This window comes from Colobus angolensis, unplaced genomic scaffold (genome assembly GCF_000951035.1).
Source record: "Colobus angolensis palliatus isolate OR3802 unplaced genomic scaffold, Cang.pa_1.0 Scaffold232, whole genome shotgun sequence".
Taxonomy (NCBI): Eukaryota; Metazoa; Chordata; class Mammalia; order Primates; family Cercopithecidae; genus Colobus; species Colobus angolensis.
Genome location: NW_012115511.1, coordinates 4,921,305 through 4,943,381, shown reverse-complemented (window position 1 = coordinate 4,943,381; position 22,077 = coordinate 4,921,305). Strand labels below are relative to the sequence as shown.

The 22,077-nt window shown below is 35.9% G+C and overlaps 1 protein-coding gene across 1 annotated transcript in view; it reads left to right on the top strand.

Moving 5' to 3' along the window:
• Positions 1 to 22,077, top strand: part of NME8 (NME/NM23 family member 8) — a 52,372-nt gene that overhangs the window by 28,455 nt on the left and 1,840 nt on the right. Inside the window, exons 13-17 of the mRNA XM_011944521.1 lie at positions 7,518 to 7,662; positions 8,345 to 8,452; positions 11,485 to 11,636; positions 18,133 to 18,277; positions 20,439 to 20,676. Of these exons, the coding sequence (XP_011799911.1) occupies positions 7,518 to 7,662; positions 8,345 to 8,452; positions 11,485 to 11,636; positions 18,133 to 18,277; positions 20,439 to 20,661 (773 nt within the window). The 3' untranslated portion in view covers positions 20,662 to 20,676. The remainder of the gene's footprint in view (positions 1 to 7,517; positions 7,663 to 8,344; positions 8,453 to 11,484; positions 11,637 to 18,132; positions 18,278 to 20,438; positions 20,677 to 22,077) is intronic.

Sequence of the window (22,077 nt, the reverse complement as noted above, 5' to 3'; positions counted from 1 at the left end):
TTGTAGGTGAGGAGTTTACAAGGTATTTTCTAACCTGTGAATTTGTTAGAGTAGATTTTAACATTGCAGGAATTATTACATAGTAAAGATTGAAAGCTTTTGTGTCTGAAATGTCAATTCAAAGCTTGGATCTACCATAACTGATAGTGTGACTTGAACAAGATATTTTACCAAGTTTATTTCTTCACGTGTAAAATTTAAAACATTAAAATGATAAAACACAAATAAAGCACCTGGCACATAAAGAGTTAGTTCTTTTCATCTCACCCCATATTCTTATAGCAGAGTGAATATGGCAGAACAAGAACACGTGTCATAAATTAGCACTACCCATTCTTTTTTATACCTAATATATGGAAACATAATTACCATTAATATTTATATATTGGCCTTTTATTCTCTGACTTGTCCAACTACCTAGAGCTTTCTAGGAGCTTTGACGTTGTTTCCTTGGCATTTTTGTGTAGACCAGGATTTCTCAACCTCAGATCTGCTTCCATTTTGGGCCAGATCATTCTTTGTCCAGGGTGGAGAATTGGCTGTGTTATGTGCGTTGTAAAATGTGAGGCAGCTTGGCCTCTACTCACTAAAAGTCAGTATCATATCCCCCTTCCCCCCTGCCCCACCTCTCAAATTGTGACAACCAAAAATGTCTCTGGAGGTTGCCAAATGCCCCTTGTAGGGCAAAATCTCTCTGGCTGAAAATCACTGATATACACAGTAATAGGGTTTGCAAAGTGAGATACTTGTTCCTCTTCATTTCCATCTGTATGCCTTTTATTTCTTTTTCTTTCCTCATTGAGCTAGCTAACATGTCCTGTAAGATGCTGAATTGGAGTGATGAGAGGAGACATCCTTGCCTTGTACCTGATCTTACAGCAAAAGCATTTGGTCTTTTACCATTAAGTGTGTTAGCTGTGTATGTCCTTCATCAGATTAAGAAAATTACCACCTCTTCCTAGTTAGGTGACAATTTTTAGGAGGAATGGATGTTGTGCTTTTCTCAATTTTTTTTTTGTATCTATTGATGTGATTGTGTTTTTTTCCTTCATTTTGATAATATGCTGGATTATTTTGATTTTTGATGTTGAAACAGCCTTGCATTCTCCAGAAAAATCCCACTTGGCTGTCATGTATTGTCCTTTTTACACACTGCTGGATTTGATTTGCTAATTTTTTTTGAGAATTTTTGTGTCTATATTCAGGAGGGATACATGTTGATTTATTTTCTTGTAATGTTTTTATCTGGTTTTGGTGTCAGAGTAATGCAGGTTCATAAAGTGAGATGAGAAGCAATTACTCCTATTATATGGACCAGACCATGTAAAATTGGAGTTATATCTTAAATGTTTACTGGAATTTGTGAGTAAAACGATTTAGATATGGGATTCTCTTTTTTGGAAGATTTTGTTTTATTTTTGTCTTTTTGCCTTTTTGAATGTCTTTTAATATTTAAAAAAGATAATATTTTCAAATGCATGTTATTTTTAAATAAATAGACTTTATAGAAGAGTTTTAGATTTACAGAAAAATCAAGCCAACAAATTAAATTGTTGTAGACTTTGAGAAAATTTAAGAAAAATACTACAGAGTTCCTATATACCTGCTCCCTCCCAGCTTCTCCTATCAACATCTTGTATTACTGTGATACACTTTTATAGTTAATGAACCAATATTGTTACAATGTCATTAACTAAAGTCTATAGTTTACGTTAAGTTTCACTCTTTATTTTGTGCATCCTATGGGTTGTGACAAATTCATGTTAGGTATTCCCATTACAGTATCACACAGAATAGAATCATCACCCTAAAAAATCCCCTGTGTTTTACCTACTAATACCTTTCTCTCTCCTAACCCCTGGCAACCACTGATCCTTTTACTATTTGATATGTTATGGAATGTCTTAGAGTTGAAATCATACCACATATAGCCTTTTCATTATCTATCTATCTATCTATATATGTTTTTATCTATTTTTTATTTTTTGAGATGGAGTCTCGTTCTGTCACCCAGGCTGGAGTGCAGTGGTGCAACCTCCGCTTCCCAGGTTCAAGAGATTCTTGAACTCCCAAGTAGACTGAGTAGATTCTCAGTCTCCCAAGTAGCTGGGATTACAGGTGTGCCACCATGCCTGGCTAATTTTTGTATTTTTAGTAGAGAGGGGTTTCTCCATGTTGGCCAGGGTAGTCTAGAACTCCTGACCTCAAGTGATCCACCTGCCTCGTCTCCCAAAGTGCTGGGATTATAGGTGTGAGCCACCGCACCCGACCGGTAGATAGCCTTTTCAGATTGACTTCTTTCATTTAGCAATGTGTATTTTGTGTTCCTCCATGTCTTTTGGTGGCTTGATCATTTCTTTTTATCACTGAATAATACTCCATTGTATGTATGCAACTAAATTTATTGATGTAGTTACCTATCGAAGGGCATCTTGGTTGCTTCCAGTTTTCAGCCGTTATGAAGAAAATTGCTGTAGGTGTTCATATGCAGGTTTTTGTGTGGATGTAAGTTTTCTTTTTTTTTTTATTTTTATTTTTATTTTTTATTATACTTTAAGTTCTAGGGTACATGTGCATAACGTGCAGGTTTGTTACATATGTATACTTGTGCCATGTTGGTGTGCTGCACCCATCAACTCGTCAGCACCCATCAATTCATCATTTATATCAGGTATAACTCCCCAATGCAATCCCTCCCCCCTCCCTTCCTCCCCATGATAAGCCCCAGTGTGTGATGTTCCCCTTCCCGAGTCCAAGTGATCTCATTGTTCAGTTCCCACCTATGAGTGAGAACATACGGTGTTTGGTTTTCTCTTCTTGTGATAGTTTGCTAAGAATGATGGTTTCCATTTAATTGGATAAATATCTAGGAGCATGAGTATAGGATCATGCTGTAAAAGTATGCGTAGTTTGTAAGAAACTGCCAAAATGTCTTCCAAAGCAGCTGTATCACTTTCCATTTTTATTAGAAATGATTCAGAGTTCCTGTTGATCTACAACCATGCCAGGATTTGGTATTGTCAGTTTTTGGGAGTTTAGTTACATTAGTAGGTAAATAATATTACCTTACTGATATCCTTGTTTACAATTCCCTAATGACATATTATGCACAGTTTCTTTTCATGTGCTTACTAATCATCTCTGTATCTTTGATGATGTGTTGTCTCTTTATATTTTTTGCCCATTTCTTAATTGAGTTGTTTGATTTTCTCATTGTTGAGTAGAAAGTTTTTTTGTTTATTTTGAATACAAGTCTTTTATCATGTATGTGGTTTGCAAATATTTTCTCCAAGTTTTTGGTTCTGTGGTTTCTTAAAAGTGTCTTTCACAGAAAAGTTTTTATTTTTAATATAATCCAGCTTATTAGTTATTTCTTTTTGGATTGTGGTTTTAGTGTTGTATCTAAAAACTCATTGCTAACCACAAGGTCACCTAGATTTTCTTCTGTGTTATTCTCTAGAAAGTTTATAGTTTTGTGTTTTACATTTAGGTCTATCATCCATTTTGAGTTATTTTTATGAATAGTATAAGGTCTGTGTCTAGATTTATTGTTTTGAGAGAGTATTTCTAATTACTTCAGCACCATTTGTTGACAAGACTGTCCTTCCTCCATTGTACTGCCTTTGCAACTTTATCACAAATCAATTGACTATATTTGTGTGGGTCTTTTTCTGGGCTCTCTACTCTGTTCCATTAATGGATGTGGCTAGGTCAGGTAGTATCAGTTCTCTAACTTTGTTCTTCTCCTTCAATACTGTGTCACATCTTTGGCCTTTTCATATAAACTGGAGAATCAGTTTGTCAATTTCCACGTTCACAAAATAACTTGCTCAGTTTTTGGTTGGGATTGTGTTTAATCTACAGATCAAGTTGGGAAAAACTGACATCTTAATATTAAGTCTTATTATCTATGAATATGGAATATCTCTCCATTTATTTAGAGCTTTGATTTTTTTTCACCAGAGTTTTGTAGTTTTTTTCATTTAGATTCTTTACATATTTTGATAGATTTTTATGCACGTATTTTCTTTTTTAGTGCTAGTATAGATTGTTTCGTTTTAAATTTCAAATTCCAATTGTTCATTTCTGGTATATAGAAATAAATTGACTTTTGTGCATTAATTATAACCTGAACTCTTGCTATAATATTCTCTTATCAGTGCCCGAAGTTTTGTGGTGGTGTTGTTGTTGACAATGATGATGTTGATTCTTTGGGATTTTCTGCACAGACTGTCATGCCCTCTGTGAAGAACAAAAATAGTTTTGTTTCCTCATTCTGAATCAGTATACCTTTTATTTCCTTTTCTTGTGTTATTTCTTTAGCTAAGATTTCCAGTATGAATTTGAAGAGGAATAGTGAGAGGGAGCAGCTTTGCTTTTTTTCCCCCGATCTTAGAGGCAAAGCTTCTAGTTTCTCTCCATTGAGGACAGTGTTGACTGTAGGATTTTTGAAGATGTTCTCTAGTAAGTTGAGAAAGTTTCCTTTTATTCCTCCTCTGGTAGGAATTTTTATCATGAATTGGTATTAAATTTGTCATACGATTTTTCTGCATCTACTAATATAATCATATGACTTTTCTTCTTTAACCTATTAGTGGAGATTATGTTAATAGATTTTGAAATGTTGAACCACCCTGGCATACTTGGAATAAATCTAGCTTGGTCATGGTTTGTCACTTTTTTATACATTGTTAAATTTGAATGGTTAATATTTTGTTAAGAATTTTTGCTCCCATGTTCATGAGAGCTATTGATCTGTAGTTTTTCTTTCTTGTAATATCTTTTTGAAGATTATGGTAAGGCTGGCCTCATGGAATAAGTTAGAAAGTGTTCCCTCTGCTTCTATTTTCTGAAAAAAAAAAAAAAAAAAGTTTCCAGATAATTGGTGTCATTTTATTCCTGTTTTGTAGAATTCACTAGTGATATAATCTGGTCCTGGTGCTGTATTTTTCAGAATGTTCTTAAGGATTATTTCAGTTTATCTAATAGATATAGGGATAATCATATTACCTAGCTCTCACTGTGTGAGTTTTGGTATTTAATATTTAGCGTATTTCAAGGAATGGGTCAATTTATCTGAATTATCAAATTTGTGAACACAAAGTTGTGTTGCAGAGAAAAAGTCTGCTGTCAGCTTGGTTTTTGTTCCTTTGTGGGTAATTCAGTTCTTGTTCTTTGTAGTTGTGGCTTGATTTATTTAGATACTTGCAAAATATTTTCCCTTTATTTTTGCTCAATTGTTTTTCAAGATTATATAGATATCTAAGAATGAACTGATGTTTACACATTTATTTAACTATTAAGCACCTTACTTAGAAATTTGCCTGTGATTGATGAGAAGTAAGGTATCAAGGTGTGGGCCGGGTGCTGTGGTTCACGCCTGTAGTACCAGAACCTTGGGAGGCCAGGTAGCCGCATTGCTTGAGCCCAGGAGATCAAGATCAGCCTGGGCAGCATGGTGAAACCTCATCTCTACTAAAAATAGAAAACGTAGCCGGGCGTGGTGGCCCATGCCTGTGGTCCCAGCTGCTGGGGAGGCTGAGGCAGGAGAATCACTTGAACCTGGGAGGTGGAGGTTGCAGTGAGCTGAGATAGTGCTACTGCACTCTAGCCTGGGCAACAGAGTGAGATCCTGTCAAAAAAAGGAAAGAAATAAAGGAAGGAAGGAAGGAAGGAGGGAGGGAGGGAAAGGAGGGAGGGAGGAAAAAGAAAGAAAAAGAAAGGAAGGAAGGAAGGAAGAAAGAAAAAGAAAGAAAGAAAGAGAAAAAAAGAAAGAAAAGAAAGAAAAATAAGAAAGAAAGAAAGAAAGAGAAAAAAAGAAAGAAAAGAAAGAAAAATAAGAAAGAAAGAAAGAAAGAAAGAAAGAAAGAAAGAAAGAAAGAAAAGTCAACAAGGTGTTTAGGACTTTGAAGTATGATTTTTTTATGCATCAGGTTATTCCATGAAACTTCCATGCAATTGCTAGAAGCCTTTATCTAGAACCAGGAATTCTGTATGTGTTCATACCTGTCACCAAATACTGCATTAGGAAGTGTTACTGGAATGCTTGAAAGGATGCTTGAAAATTCTCGTGGGCATAGTGCAAGCAAAATAAAATATTTATTATTATATTCATCATGGAATTTAGAGTGAAACAATCCTCTAGTGGTGAGTTCAAAGAAACTCAATGCTGTCTTGCAAATAAAACATACTCACTAATATTTTTTCACTTTATCTGTTGGATGGTGAGGACCCTCTCTACACCTGGTTTATAGCTCGTTTGTGATCACTTAACTGAGAGAGTGCAAATTAGGGAAAGCAATCACCAGGATTCTCAGGGGTCGACAATCGACCTACTCTCCCATTAAATCTACTTTCTTTAGCTTTATACAGATTTACCTTCCCTGAATATTTTTCCTCAGCTTTTATCATGAGTCATTTCAAGAAGCTATTAATATTATATGGCAATTGCTTGGGGATTGGTTGTCACTTTTTAAACTGTGGTCATCAGGTATCTTACTTTGAGAAATCTTTTTACAAAATTAGTAATTAAAAAAAACTTCAGTATCTTCTAAGAATTAATATGATTTCACCTTTTCAAATTTCAAGAGCTATATATCCTGTGTTTTCTTTTTTTTTCTGTGAGGCAGTTCTGAAGCAAATTGTTGCTTAAACTGTATTAACATGCATGACACTTTGTTTTATTCTTTCCTTACAATTGTTTACTTGGTTCTAGTTTATTCACTTTATTTCCTGTTTCTTGGCTCAGTAAGGAGCTTAAGGCTGTTTGAGATCTGAGTCAATATTTGTGCTTTTGACTTATCCTTCTTTGTCACAAGATGACCTGCACAGCTCCAAACATCATGCCCCTCAAACATTCAAAAGCAGGAAGCAGAAGGTGGTATAGGACAGAGGTTCTCCCTGAGTGCCTCTCTCAGAAGACTCCCCAGTGTATTTCCTATAAATATCATTGACCATAGCTGGATCACACTGCCACACTATCTGTAAGGAAGGATGGAGGTATGAGTATTGGATTTTCTAGGCTTCTGTAGTGGGAAGCAGGCAAGAGAGAAGAAAGTTGAGATACACTTTCAGGTATTCAATCAACTTGTTTCTCCCCAAATGGGACAAATCAAATCATGGTAATTGAACATAAAAATTATTTATAATGACTTCCATAATTGTGTTGGTTGATTATTTAGGTTATTGTCTGCACACACACACACACACACACTCACATTCACATGCATACACCCAAGAAAAAGATTTAATGAGATACCTGTGTGTGTGTGTGTTGTATACGTGTATGTGTATGTATGCATGATTCCTATGCAATGAAAAATTGGAAATGCATCATAATGAGATGTTAAGAGACACTGTTCACCTTAAATTAAAACCTAAGAAGCTATTTCTGCAAATTTCCAAAATTTTGCATGAGAATAAAGTGCATTGTATGCCTTCATGATAGTATATTATGTATTGTGTACATAACCAGTAATTACCAGTTTAAAACTTATTATGTGACTGTTTTTATTTAGATGATGTTTTGCGTACTATTAGAGATGAAGACTTCAAAATACTGGAGCAAAGGCAACTAGTATTATCGGAAAAAGAAGCACAAGCACTGTGCAAGGGATATGAAAATGAAGACTATTTTAATAAACTTATAGAAAACATGACCAGGTAGAATTCAAGATTTAGAAAACTCAGTCTGATTTATTTTTGAATCATGTAAACTTTCTCCTAAGTCTGGTTTCTATTTAAGTTACCAAACTCCTCAAGTCTGTAAACATGTTCTGAGTTTACTTCTCTACCAGTCCTGCTCCCATCCCAATCTTCTGCTCACCTGCCTGTCTTCTCGAGTCTTCCAGGAATGTTACTGGAATAGTAGGAAGGTCTCAGAGGAAGTTAATGGAGTCCCGTTGAGTTGAACACCAGAAGTCCAGGGTGTACAATACTATCAAGTTTAAGCAGAGAACTGACTGACTCTCAAGAGCTTTTGTAATCTTGTAGTTAACTAGTTCTGGAAAGAATGAGTTGCTAGAAATGTGCTAGAAGAATAACTGAAATAGCAATTGAGGCAGAAATCCTGCAAGGGCATGTAAACCAGCAGGACCATGGGAACGATTAAAGAAACATCTACAAGAATCATGGCCCTCCCCTTCCCTTCCTTTCTCTGTTTCTATTTTAAAGACATGCTCTTGAAAATTTATCAGTGGAAACTAATTTCTGACCTCTGTTAAAAGATTATTTTACATGTTACATGTTTTTGATCTATTTAATAGCATGCATTTATGTTGCCTATACATAATTAATTACTGAGCTACAATTCTTATTACCTCTTCTTTGTTTTCTTTTCTAATAGTGGTCCATCCCTAGCCCTTGTTTTATTGAGAGACAATGGCTTGCAATACTGGAAACAATTACTGGGACCAAGAACTGTTGAAGAAGCTGTTGAATATTTTCCAGAGAGGTAGGATTCATACCATGGGTCCCTATCTGTTTTCATGGGCTTCATTTTAAACACCTTTTTAGATGTAGAGTATTGGAACCACAGCTCTATTCAAGGGAGCTTCTCAGGAAAGCTACCTTTCCTGGTGAAGGAGTAGACTGCTTATGACTGGAGGTCCAGCCCTGTGCCAGGCTGAGGATGGCCAAGGATTTGCAAGAGACCATTGTGAGATGCTAGGCTTGGGGCCGGGAGCTAAAAGGTGTATATTTCAGTCAACAGGTCATCTCTTGGGAGAAATATCCACCCTACCCACTATTTAGGAGAAATTCCTTTGGGAAGGTTGTGGTAGCAGCTGTTGTTTCTTTAATTGATCATGAATTTTAAGACAATGATGACTAATTGAATATGTACTCTACAATTTAGTGGGAACATTTATTGACTTAGCTTACTGATTAATCTTAGAAATAAGCTAAACTTTGTAATCAACTTGACCCCTGGCATAGTACCTGGCATATAGGGGAAACTCTTTCCATATTTTCTGAGCTTACCTGCTAGGCTTAATATCATCTACAGGATAGAAATAATATCTCATGCATCTCCATATTTGGCACGAAGCTGATGGAAGTAAATTGAATTTCAATTCCCTTGAATTCTTTGTGCTGATTTTAGGGTGGGATTCAGTTCAAAGAAAGAAAGGACTCCCCTCATACCCCCTTCAAGTGTGCAAGAATATAGATGCTCTTTAAGGCACTGCAAACCTAACATACATGTTGACACAATAAATCGCAATAGTTATGAAGCTTCACTTACATGAAAGCTGAAGTGCTTTCTTTGGGGTAGGATATACTTAAATTTGGCTTGTGCTGCATGAACATGTATTGCCCCTTATTTAGCCCTACTTAATTATGTCTTTGCTTATGTGCCAATGATTGTGAAGGATAATAAGCATAGAACCTCTGGAAGTGGTGTGAGCAGAGTGCCATGAAATCATTTAATAAAATGTGGCATAGAGTGCAATGCATGCTATCAGAGAGAAGGATTGCTATCAACACAAGGCCTGTGCCTGTAGGCACACTGGTCTAGACACTGTGGCACCAAGTGTGGAGGCTCTCAGTTACTGCCCCATCTCCACCCTACTATCATACTGAAAATTGCCGCATGTTCACAATTAATCTTTATCTTTCTTTCTAATTGATCCCCACTTTTCCACTTCCCTTGGCTCCACCCAGCACTTACGGTTGCTTTAGGAATAACTCTTTCAATGGAACTTCACCCTTTTCCTGTGCCTGAATATCAAATTCTATGCTGGCGTTGTTTTACCCAAAATATGATAATTTTCATAGAAGAGAAGCACAGCAACCCCTCATTGTTACCCATTACTCCCTCTATCCCACTATTCCTCCTCTGACATTTTCCAATAATCATGTTTGACAGCGTAACAGGGGATGGGAGAATGCTCTGCATTGAGTAGAGTAAGTGGTCAGGATGGCTCAGGCTGTTTCATTCAATCATTGTGCAAATCCCTCATCCCCAGCAATCACAGAGTCCAAGGGATCAGGGATGAAAGTATCTCCAAATTGGAGGTGTGGAAACAGCCAAGAGCAGAATGGAAATGTCAAGGTGATAAGGCAAAAAAAAAAAAAAAAAAAAAAGCAAAAACTAACAAACAAAACCCTGAATGAGTCACTAAGACCAGAGAGGAAAGAAGAGGATCTGAAAGCTGGGGACAGAAAACCAAGTTTCCTGTGATGTGAAGAATCCGCATTGGTGTTAGTAGGAAGGAACATTATTCACCATAGCTGGAATTTATTGGGTTGACTGCCCTGGACCGTTTAAAGGGAAAAAGTGAAATGGGCAGTGAGCATCATTTGCTACTAAAATATGCATAGATAGATAGAAAAACAGATAAAAAGGACCACTGGAAAAAAATACCAAAGAGCAACAACTGATTCAAGAGATACATACTTATTTATAGGAAAGAAAGCATAACAATAAACTGTCTAATCTAATGTGGTTGGTCTGGTATTATCAGTCTCACTCCTGCCTCTTCCCATAAAGCTGTCCTGTCTACTTCTCTTTTATTGCTGTTGTTGCTCACCTGGAGGGTTCCCTTACAGTATCTTCTGGATTTAATGTTTATAATTTTGTATCTTTGGTCTAGAGTCAAATGCCGTGTAATGCTTGATAATATGAAGCATTATCACATGGTGAAAGAAAATCTATTTAGAGTTCAATACACGCACCATATATTTCAAAGGCATCATCTGATTGCGTCTGCAAAATCACCTTCTGAAACAGGTTTTACTGTCATGTTTATATTTGAGACAACTAAAGAACAGAGAAGTTAAGCAGCTCCCTAATATCACATAGCTAGCAAGTAGTGCAACAAGGATTCTACCCTCTGAGCTTTTTCACTGCATAGGGCATCTGTATCAGTCCGTTCTCATGCTACTATGAAGAAATACCCGAGATTGGGTAATTTATAAAGAAAAGAGGTTTAATTGACTCACAGTTCCGCATGGCTGGGAGAGCCTTAGGAAACTTATAATCATGGCAGAAGGCACCTCTTTACAAGGTGGCAGGAGAGAGAATGAGTACCAGCAGGGGAAACACCAGGTGTTTGTAAAACCATCAGATCTTCTGAGAGCTCACTCACTAGCATGAGAACAGCATGGGAAAAACTGCCCCCATGATTCAATTAGCTCCCACTAGGTCCCGCCTATGACATGTGGGGATTTGGGAGATTACAATTCAGCATGAGAATTGGATGGGAACACAGCCAAACCATATTGGCATTCATTCCTCTTTCATAGTTATCTGTCAATATTCATTGTCATGATGATTTAAATGATACATCCTTTCTTCTTAATGACCACTACCTCCTTGAAAAGAAGTAGCATGCCCTAAGCCACCATGTACTCACTTCCTTTTGCACAGTGTCAAGATCTGGAATGATTTGCTGTTATTTGATAACTTTTGAACAACTTAGATAAATTGTGTTATATTATTCTGTTCTGTTCCAATAACTTTTAAATCTGACTTCTTTTTCAAAGTTTATGTGCACAATTTGCGATGGACAGTTTGCCGGTCAACCAGTTGTATGGCAGTGATTCGTTAGAAACCGCTGAAAGGGAAATACAGCATTTCTTTCCTCTTCAAAGCACTTTAGGCTTGATTAAACCTCATGCAACAAGTGAACAAAGAGGTAAATATTTAAGAATAAAAGTCAATGTATACGTTTTCTCCAAATTTTGTGAACATTTAAAAAATTTACAAGCAGAAAAACAAAACAGGAAACAAAATTCAAAAAAGTTGCGATGAGTACGTATGTCCTTCATTTAGATTCAACAATTAACTTTGTCATATTTTCTTTTGCTGTCTCTCTCACCTCTCCCTCCCTCCCTCATCCTTCTCTTTGTCTTTCTCTTAATCAGAAATGGTATTGAATTTTGCTGAAGTCCTTTTCAGAATTTATGAAAATGATGAGTTATTTTTTCCATGGATATATTGATATGGAATATCATGTCAATGATATTTCAAATATTGAACTATATCCTTCCATTCCTATATAGATGTTGCTTAGTTATGATGCATTTTTAGGTATACTTTTGGATACTATTTGCTTATCTTTCACTTGTTTATTTTTTTGTATTGAGACTTGAAAGTGAGCTTGATCTCTGCTTTCCATTTTTTTGGTTTGATATCTCTCAGGTTTAGAAATCAATGGAATACTTCATAAGGAATGTGAACATGTTTTTCAGTGCTCCAAAAGAGTGGAAGCAGCACTGAGATTGGTATTTGGAGGCGTGGCAAAATTTTCCTGCAAAAATATCTGGGCCTGTTTTTTTTTTGTGGGATAATTATTTGATCACTTTCTCTGTTTCTTTTATGGAAATTGCTGTATTTAAGCTTTCTATCACCCTTTGAGTAAATATAGTTAAATTACATTTTCCTAGGAAGTTATCTATTCCAGCTATGTAATTTGTAAAGTAGTTTCTTATCATTATTATATTTCCTCCATTTCAGCGATTATTTCTACTTTACCATTTTGTATTTTGCTCTCTTTCAAACAATAAAAATTTAATTTATTCATGAGTTCTATGTTTTTCTCTTTTCTAACTACTATTTTTGGTTTTATCTTCATGATTTTCTTCCTAGTTTCTATTTCCTAGTTGTTTTTTCTTATGTTCTTCTTCTAGCTTTTTGAGTTGAATATTAAATTTATTTGTTTTCAACTTTTAATTTTTATTGATAATAATTTTTAAAGTTATACATTTTCATTTGATTACTGCTTTAATTATAGCCCACAGGTTCTAATGCATAGTGTCTTCATTATCTTTATTGATTATTGATAATTAATTATTGAAATTTTGTAATTTTGGTTTATATTTTCCCTTGGGCCTTAGAGTTATTCAACAAATAAATTTATTTTAAAGAGATTTTTAAAAATTCTGGTAGAAGAAAAAGCTTGCATTTTTTTGAAATTATCATGATATTGTTGAACTACCATATGGCAAACGTTTGTGAAGATTCTACGTGTATGAGGAGAAAAAATATTATCACCGGTATCATGGTGAGAAGTTTGAATATAAGATAAAACCAGCCTTACCATTTGATTCATCTTGATTTATTTTTTTCCCAACTTGATCTATCTTGAATTTGTAGGATCTGTCAGCAACTAGAGGTGTGAGTCACCTGTTTTCAGTATATTGTTGGCTATATTTCCTGTATTTTCTGATTAATAATGGTGGTGGCCATGTTATTTGATACCTAGATATTCAAAACTATTCATGGTAAATTTAGTTTTTAGCATTAAACAAAGCTCTTATTTGTCTCATTGAATGCCTTGGAGCCTGACCACACACCCTGCTTTCTTATCATTTGCATTTGCCTTACACATTTTTGCCTATTTATTTATTTTTAACCTTTTTGAATCACTTTTTTTAGGCTTGTCTCACACGTAAAATCCATAAAGGTGGATTTGTATTCATGACTTTCTCTCAAAATATATGTTAAACAGCCAAATTCACTGTAATAAAACAGTATACAACGCATGCATTTTTAATTTTTTAAATTGAAACATAATTGTCCATATTCATTGGGTACCTTATGATGTTTTGATACATGTACATATTGTGCAATAATCAAATCAGGGTATGTAGCATACCCATTGCCTCATAACTTTATCATTTCTTTGTGGTGAGAACATTCAAAATCTCCTCTTCTACCTATTTTGAAATATGCAATGCAATATTATTAACTATAGTTACCCTACTATGTAGTAGAACACCAGAACTTGTACCCATAGACTGATCTCTCCCAACTTCCCCCTTCCCCATACCCTCCCCACTTCTAGAAAGCACCACTCTGCTCTCTACTTCTAGGAAATCAACTTCTTTAGGTTCCACATATGAGTGAGATCATGCAGTATATGTCTTTTCTGTGCCTTGCTTATTTCACTTAAGATAATGTCCTCTAGGTTTTTCCATGTTGCCACAAATGACAGGATTTCATTACTTTTTATAGCTGAATAGTATTCCATTATGTATATATATATCACACTTTCGTTATCCATTCATCCATCAATGAACATTTAGGTTGGTTACAAATCTTGGCTATTGTGAATAATGCTGCAGTAAACATGTGAATACAGATGTTTCTTCAACGTACTGATTTTATTTCCTTTGGATGTATACCCACAGTGGGATTGCTGGATCATATATGGTAGTTCTATTTTTAATGTTTTAAGAGATGTTGAGCCTTTTTTCATATATCTGTTAGTCATTGTATGTGCAACAGATTTCTTCTGAGAAATGTCCATTCAGGTTTTCACCCATTTTTAAATCAGAATCCGTTTTTCTGGCTTTTGTTTGTTTGCTATTGAGTTGAGTTCCTTATATATGCTGTATATTAACCCTTTGTCAGATGCATAGCTTGAAAATATTTTCTTGAATTCTGTAGGTTGTCTCTTCACTCTGTTGATCTTTTTCTTCACTATGTAGAATTTAGTTTGATATAATACCATTTGTCTGGTTTTGCTTTTGTTGCCTGTGCTTTTGAGGTCTTATAAAAAAAAATCACTGCCAAGACCAATGCTATGAAACATTTCACCTATATTTTCTTCTAGTAGTTTTATTGTTTTAGGCCTTACAGGGAAAAAAATTTAGTAGGTAAGATAAATTCACATAATATGTTTATTTTATGTTAATAATATGTTTAGTTTCAAACATCTTATTATTTTAAGTTATATTTACTTTACATGTTATTTTTTCATTTACTGATGTTCTTCTCTGTGTGATCTTTTACATTTTCTTTTGTGTTTGAGAAATTTATTTGTTCTGGAAGCTATTTTTATTGTAATATCTACCAGGATTGTCCAAGGGAAAGAATATAGTCATGGGTTCTCAGTTTCTGTTTCTGATTGGGCCAGTAAAGCCCGTTCCTCATCTTTCTTTTCTGGTTATCACTAGAGACGGAAACTAAAAACCATGGCTTCGGGCTGCTAAAAGCCTAAAACAAAACACAGCAACAACAGAAAATGTGGGATGGATATTTGTTTTCTCTGCTTTAAATGATATCCTATTACCTTTGTGACAATTAGGTACTTCATCTTTCTCTTTCCTTGAGCTGTTCTCCTATTTTTTGAACTTGTGTTAAATGTTAAATGTACTTTGTTAGAAAACATATTATTTACATATATGCTGGATAAAAATAATCCTAGGCTCACATTTTTTCCTTACAGTTTCTTGACAGGGTATCTCTATTCTTGTTTCCTGCATTTTTTTCAAGAAGCCTGGTGCCATATTGACTTTTGTTTCACTGTAAGTAATATGGTGTTTTCCCAGAAGAAGGGATTAATTTTTGTTTGTTTCTCAAGGCTAGCAGTTTTACTAACATATGTCTGAGATTTGACCACTCTTGGTTTATTTTTCCAGATACATGTTTGTCTTTTTTGCTGTCTAGATTCTTATCCTCTCTTATTTCAAGATGGTTTTCCTGCCTTATAGTTTTAAATATTAGTTCTGTTCCATGTTTCTTTTGTTTTTTTCTTTAGGGATTTCACCAACTGGAACTAACGGGATTCTTTTGAAGTTTCTGAGTGTTTAGATTGACTTACCCAATTTTTAGTTAAAAATATTCTCTTTTGGTAAGATGAAGTCAAATTTCTTAAATAAATGTAGTAATGTATAGTATTTAATTGTATATATACACAGATATGTACACACCCACACCTACATACACACACGTGTAGACATGCTTATCTTTGCCTAACTTCTGTATCTATCACTTTTCCTATTGACTTCTCTTTCTTTATTTTGCTATCCCTTACTTGGCTGTTTTCACTTCTGTTATCTATGTCCTTCTCCATATTTTAAGTTACATTAGACACCTAGTTTATTTCTGTTATTTTATCTTTGTCTTTTGTGAGTGCAGCTTTTATTTCACATCTACTTATTGCTTGGCCATTTCTAGTTTTGAGTTTGAAGTTCTGATTTATGATTTTTTTAATGTTCAAACTGCTTAATTCACATTAGGGTGTCGTGTTACAGTTTGGGGGGTATTTATCATCCTTCTGCTGGCTTTCTTTCTCCCTCCCTCTCTTCCTTCTTCCTTCTCTTTCTTTTATTTATTTCTTTAGCAGGGGAAGACATTTTTTAAATAGTAATTTTAAAGGTAATTTTAATTTTATCTTTTGTAATGGTTCAGTAAAGATTAATAAGGTTTGGGTTAGCTCATTTCATTTCTCAGGTCAGATTTTCTCTTGGTTTTGTATTAATATAATTAGGTAGTTTCTTAATAGGTAGGGCCTTTGCAGGAGGTGAATCTGTCTCACTACCTACAGTACTCTCTGTTTATCTTGAATGTTAACCTGAGCCACTTGCTGTCTTTATCTAAGAACATTGATGGGTATATACCCAAAGGATTATAAATCATGCTACAATAAAGACACATGCACATGTATGTTTATTGTGGCACTACTCACAATAGCAAAGACTTGGAACCAACCCAAATGTCCATCAATGATAGACTGGATTAAGAAAATGTGGCACACATACACCATGGAATACCACGCAGCCATGAAAAAGGATGAGTTCATGTCCTTTGTAGGGACATGGATGAAGCTGGAAACCATCATTCTCAGCAAACTGTCACAAGGACAGAAAACCAAACAACACCACGTGTTCTCACTCATAGGTGGGAATTGAACAATGAGAACACTTGGACAGAGGAAGGGGAACATCACACACCGGGACATGTCGTGGGGTGGGGGGAGTGGAGAGGGATAGCATTAAGAAATATTCCTAATGTAAATGATGAGTTAATGGGTGCAGCACACCGACATGGCACATGTATACATATATAACAAACCTGCATGTTGTGCACATGTACCCTAGAACTTAAAGTATTAAAAAAAAAAAAATAAGAACTGTAAGAGACTTTTCTTTTCCAGGGTGCCTCCTTTTACCAGGAAGTATTGATTTCCAAAAACTGCATTAGTCTTCAAATACCTTGCTTGCAATGCCACAATCACCCACTCCTACCCTAATTCATTCTTCATGGTGCAAAGGAAATTATCATTTTAGAGCACAGATCTGAATATGTTATTGCTTAGAATGGTGTAAATGTTCCTTGTTGTTTTTAGAGGAAAGTCCAGATTTCTTCACAGGGCATAATTATTGATAATCTTTCTTCTACTTACTTGGCCAACTTCATCTCCAGTATATTTTCACCCAGTCACTTCTTCCTACCCTCTGCACTTGGCATACATTACTCACTCTGCCTGCAATGTACTTTCCCTACTTGTCCACTTGGTGATCACACCTTATTTTTTCCATGCTTAACACAAAGGTCAGTGTCTCTGTGAAGTCATCCCTGACCTCTCCAGAGAAAGTTAAATGTTTTCTCACCTGTGGTTCTGGGGACCTTATATATTACTCTACAATAGTGATCACTTTCTCATGATATCTTTATAGGCCTTGCTCTCTGTTGAGACAATTAGTCTCTGAGGAAAGGTTTATGTTTTCTTCCCTTTCATTTCTGCAGTGCCTGTCTTAGGGCAGATCCTGGCCACCTCCCTTCCAGCAGGAGAAGCCCAGCCTTCTCCAGGCTGTCTGTTGGTTATAATCATATTGCCTTTAGCTCCCAAACCACTCTTTGTGTTTTTGATCCAGAGCAAAGAAGAGGCCGTTTTACTAGAAAGCTCCCAGTTTCTCAGTTGGTTCACCTGTTTCTCTAGAATGTAGCCCTCAAAACTTACACTGCTGGTGAGATTTTGACATTTGCTTTGTTTAATTCCCTTAAGGTACTCTGATTCTTCAGGCAGAAGAGTTCAGATTGGCTTTATCCTTCAATCCATATCTAGCAAGAAATTCCTTGGCATTTGTAGCATGAAGGTGAAAATACATCTTTATTCTTAGCATGAGAGCAGGTCCCTTCCCCTTCTACTCTTGTGGTCTACCTGGTGTTTCAGGTGGTTTCTGGAAAGGTGAACCTCAGAGACTAGAAAATCTACGTTAACATACTAAAGTTCTGAATGTTAATTTGGTGCTTTGGAATTTTAATTTAGTTTAGCAGAGTTTTGCCATGTTAAACCACAATATGCAAGTTAAACTATCATTTTCCTTAGTTATTTCAGTCTACTTGAATATGGAGGAAAAGTGAAGCAATCTGCAATATTATCAAATGTCTGTTTTTCCTAGAGAAGATCCTAAATATGATTAAGGAGGCTGGATTTGATCTGACACAGGTGAAGAAAATGTTCCTAACTCCTGAGCAAATAGAGAACATTTATCAAAAAATAACAGGAAAAGACTTTTATAAAGATTTATTGGAAATGTTATCTGAGTAAGTTTCTGATATGCAATTACTTGCATTATAGAAGTGGTAAATGTTCATTATAGAAACTTTGAAAAATGCAAAAATTAATTGAAACATTTCATCTAATCTCATTCATGAAAAGACATTCTGCTAACATTCACAGTTCATCTTTTTTCTATTTCCTTATCTCTCTATCTTCCTTTCTCTCCCTCCTTTCATCTCTCCTTGCCCTCTTCCTTCCTTCTACTTTCTCTAGGTCTTCGCATTAGATATATAGAGGCTGGATCAGTTCAAACCCCTGCTTTGCCAACATACTTAATTGTTGCCTGAATTTCCTTATCTGGGGATAATAATAGTATGTATCTAACAGGCTTGTTGGGAGGGCTACATAACTGATGTGTTGAAAGTACCTAGAACAGTGCATGACAGATGTTAAACACTCGATAAATGCTAGCTATGATTATTCACATCTTTTTTTTACGTGTGTTGATACCTTGTCAAACTATGTGTACATAATAACATAAATATTACGATAAGAAATACACTCCTTTAAAACTTCTATCTACATGATACATCTGTTCCTGACAACACATACTTTTATAACCACTGCATAGAAATTAAAGGCTAACATTTATTATTTCCTTAATTCCAGGCCTTGTGATGAGCTGTACACACTTTATTTCATTTGACTCTTATAATAACAACTCTATGAAGTAGTTTTACTAGAATTTCCACTTTGATTTTGAGAGAACAGAGGCCCCGGGCTAGAAGTTGTCCACCATCACAAAACTCATGTTTCGCTGGGTCCTGAACCCAAGGAGTCTCTGCTTTTAACTGCTGCTTTCCAAAACTATCATTTACACAGAGTTCATAATTATGTGAACATCATTATCGATTTACTATGAGTTAAATGTCTTTTCTATTTTATATATATTAAACATCAAAAATTTTCTATACAGTCATGTTTTGCAGTTCAGTATTTCAGTCAATAATGAATTACATGTACAGCAGTGGTCCCATAAGATTATAATAGAGCTGAAAAATTCCTATTGTCTTAGTGACATCATGATCATTGTAATGCAATACATTACCATGTCTGTTCATATATGTTTAGATACACAAATAACACTGTGTTACAGTTGCCTACAGTATTCAGTATAGTAACATGCTGTATGGGTTTATAGCCCAGGAGCCATAGGCTAAACCAGGTAGCCTAGGTGTGTAAGAGGTGATTCTATCTAGGTTTCTGTAAGTATATTCTATGATGTTTGCACTACAATGAAATAACCTAATGTCACATTTCTCAGAATGTATCTCCATTATTAAGAGGTACATGACTGTACATATACACACACATACACACACATGTGTATAAAATACATATAAGAAATCTCTTTAATTGGACATTTTCCCTTTTTTTCATTCTTGACCATTTGTCAATGAGTTTAGGAAGACAGAATTTATAAAGTTAACAAAACTTAATGGAATATATGTGCTATTTAGATATAAATAGTAAGCAGAAGCCTAGGACTGCACCATGAAAGCTTAGAAAACTAACTTTCGTACTTGTTGCAGGTTGCATTTTCTGGGAAACTGGAAGAGTTTCTTATTCAGGCTATTGAATAAGGATGCGAGGAAGAAGAGAGGGCAAAGAAGCAGGATGGGGATGAGGGCAAGTCAAGATGTAGTGCAGGCCAGACAACAGCCTCTGCTAACCACAGCTAGATTGGTCTATCAGAGTTGTCCAGTATTGGCTGAGATGACCAGGCTGTTGTACGGTCATATCACTCAGTTACTTGAAGGTAGGCCATCCTGGCATTGAGGGTGGCCTGAGCAAGGTGGCTGTCTGAACTGGAGGCAATCCCTGAAGGGGTCAGAGGCTGCAGGACAACCAGAAAGCAACAAGTCCTGAATCCATGACAATGTCTCTATTTACAGACCTCATAGTAGCAAAATAATAAGACTTCATTAGCAAATATTCTCTAGAATGAAATTACAGCACTCACCTAGCATATAAACCTATTAGAAGAGGGAGAAATGAAAAAAAGGAAGTATATGATTGCACTGATAAGGACAAAGAATAAAGAGGAGCTCCCTGGCCCAGGGTGCAGTGTTCTGTCTTTAGCCTTGTTTGCAGTGTCAACAGTTTTCAGTAGGCTGGGTCTTCTGAAAGCACCGTTCTTTGCAGAGGTCCATCTACGGTCATGATTCTGACCAAATGGAATGCCGTTGCCGAATGGAGACGATTGATGGGTCCAACAGACCCAGAAGAAGCAAAGGTACTTTCCCCTGACTCCATCCGAGCCCGGTTTGGAATAAGTAAGTTGAAAAACGTTGTCCATGGAGCATCTAATGCCTATGAAGCAAAAGAAGTTGTTAATAGACTCTTTGAGAATCCTGAGGATAACTAAAGTATATACTGGGAAGTATGTACCTGTTTAATTATTATTTTATTTTATTTGCTTGTTGCAGTGACTGAGGCTAGGACAAACCTGTCCTAAAAAGAGAAGAACTTTTCGCAAATTCCTGAATCAAACTTTATTTCCTGTGAGACACACTGTTCTATTGCATAGTAGCTGCACAGCCCCAAACCTGGGCCTTGTAGATGCTGATGACCTTGGGGATTCTGGTTGCTTGTAACCAGGCGGAGGATGCTGCATCCAGGCTGCAGGGGTGGAGACAACAGGGCAAGCAACGCACCCATTGGTTCGCATACCTTGGTCTTGAGCTGTGGTGTCATCTACCATAACATAAAAAGCCTCATGCAGTCCCTCTACTCAACTCCTTTCCACTTCTCCACTTTGAATGGCCAAAATTTCTTTCTTTTTATGTTTGTTTGTTCTAAAAAAAAAATTGCAGGTTTGTTACATAGGTATATGTGTGCCACGGTGGTTTCCTGCACCTACTGACCCATCCTCTAAGATTCTTCCCCTCATTCCCCATGCCCCAACAGGTCCTGCTATATGTTGTTCCCCTCTCTGTGTCCATGTGTTCTCAATGTTCAACTCCCACTTACGAGTGAGAACATGTAGTGTTTGGTTTTCTGTTCTGGTGTTAGTTTGCTGAGGATGGTGACTTCCAGTTTCATCCATGTCCCTGAAAAGGACATGATCCTTTTGATGGCTGCATAGTATTTCATGTACCAAATTTTCTTTATCCAGTCTATCGCTGATGGGTATTTGGGTTGGTTCCATGTCTTTCCTAGTGTAAATGTTGCTGCAATAAACATACGTGTGCATGTGTCTTTATAGTAGAATGATTTATATTCCTTTGGGTATATACCCAGTAATGAAATTGCTGGGTCAAATGGTGTCTCTGGTTCTAGATCCTTGAGGAATCACCATACTGTCTTCCACAATGATTGAATTAATCTACATTCCCACCAGCAGTGTAAAAGTGTTACTATTTCTCCACAGCCTCACCAGCATCTATTATTCCTGACTTTTTAGTAATTGCCTGAATGGCCAAAGTTTCAGTGTGCAGTGTACAATGATTGTACAGTGTACAGTGATTGAAAAACCCACAGTCACCTTGGGTTGGTAGGAATATAAAATGGTGCATCTTCTGGATAATTGTTTGGCAGTTTCTTAAAAGGTTAAGCATAGAATCATTATTTAACCTATCAATTATATTCTTAGGTGTATTCCCAAGAGAACTGAAAACAGGGACTCAAACATATACTTGTACAGTAATGTTTATAGAAAAATGATTCACAATAGCCAAAAGGAAGAAATCAACCAAGTGTCCATTAACAGAACAATGAACAAAGTGTGGTATAAATATACAATGGAATATTATTTAGCTATTAAAAGGAATAAAGTATTGAT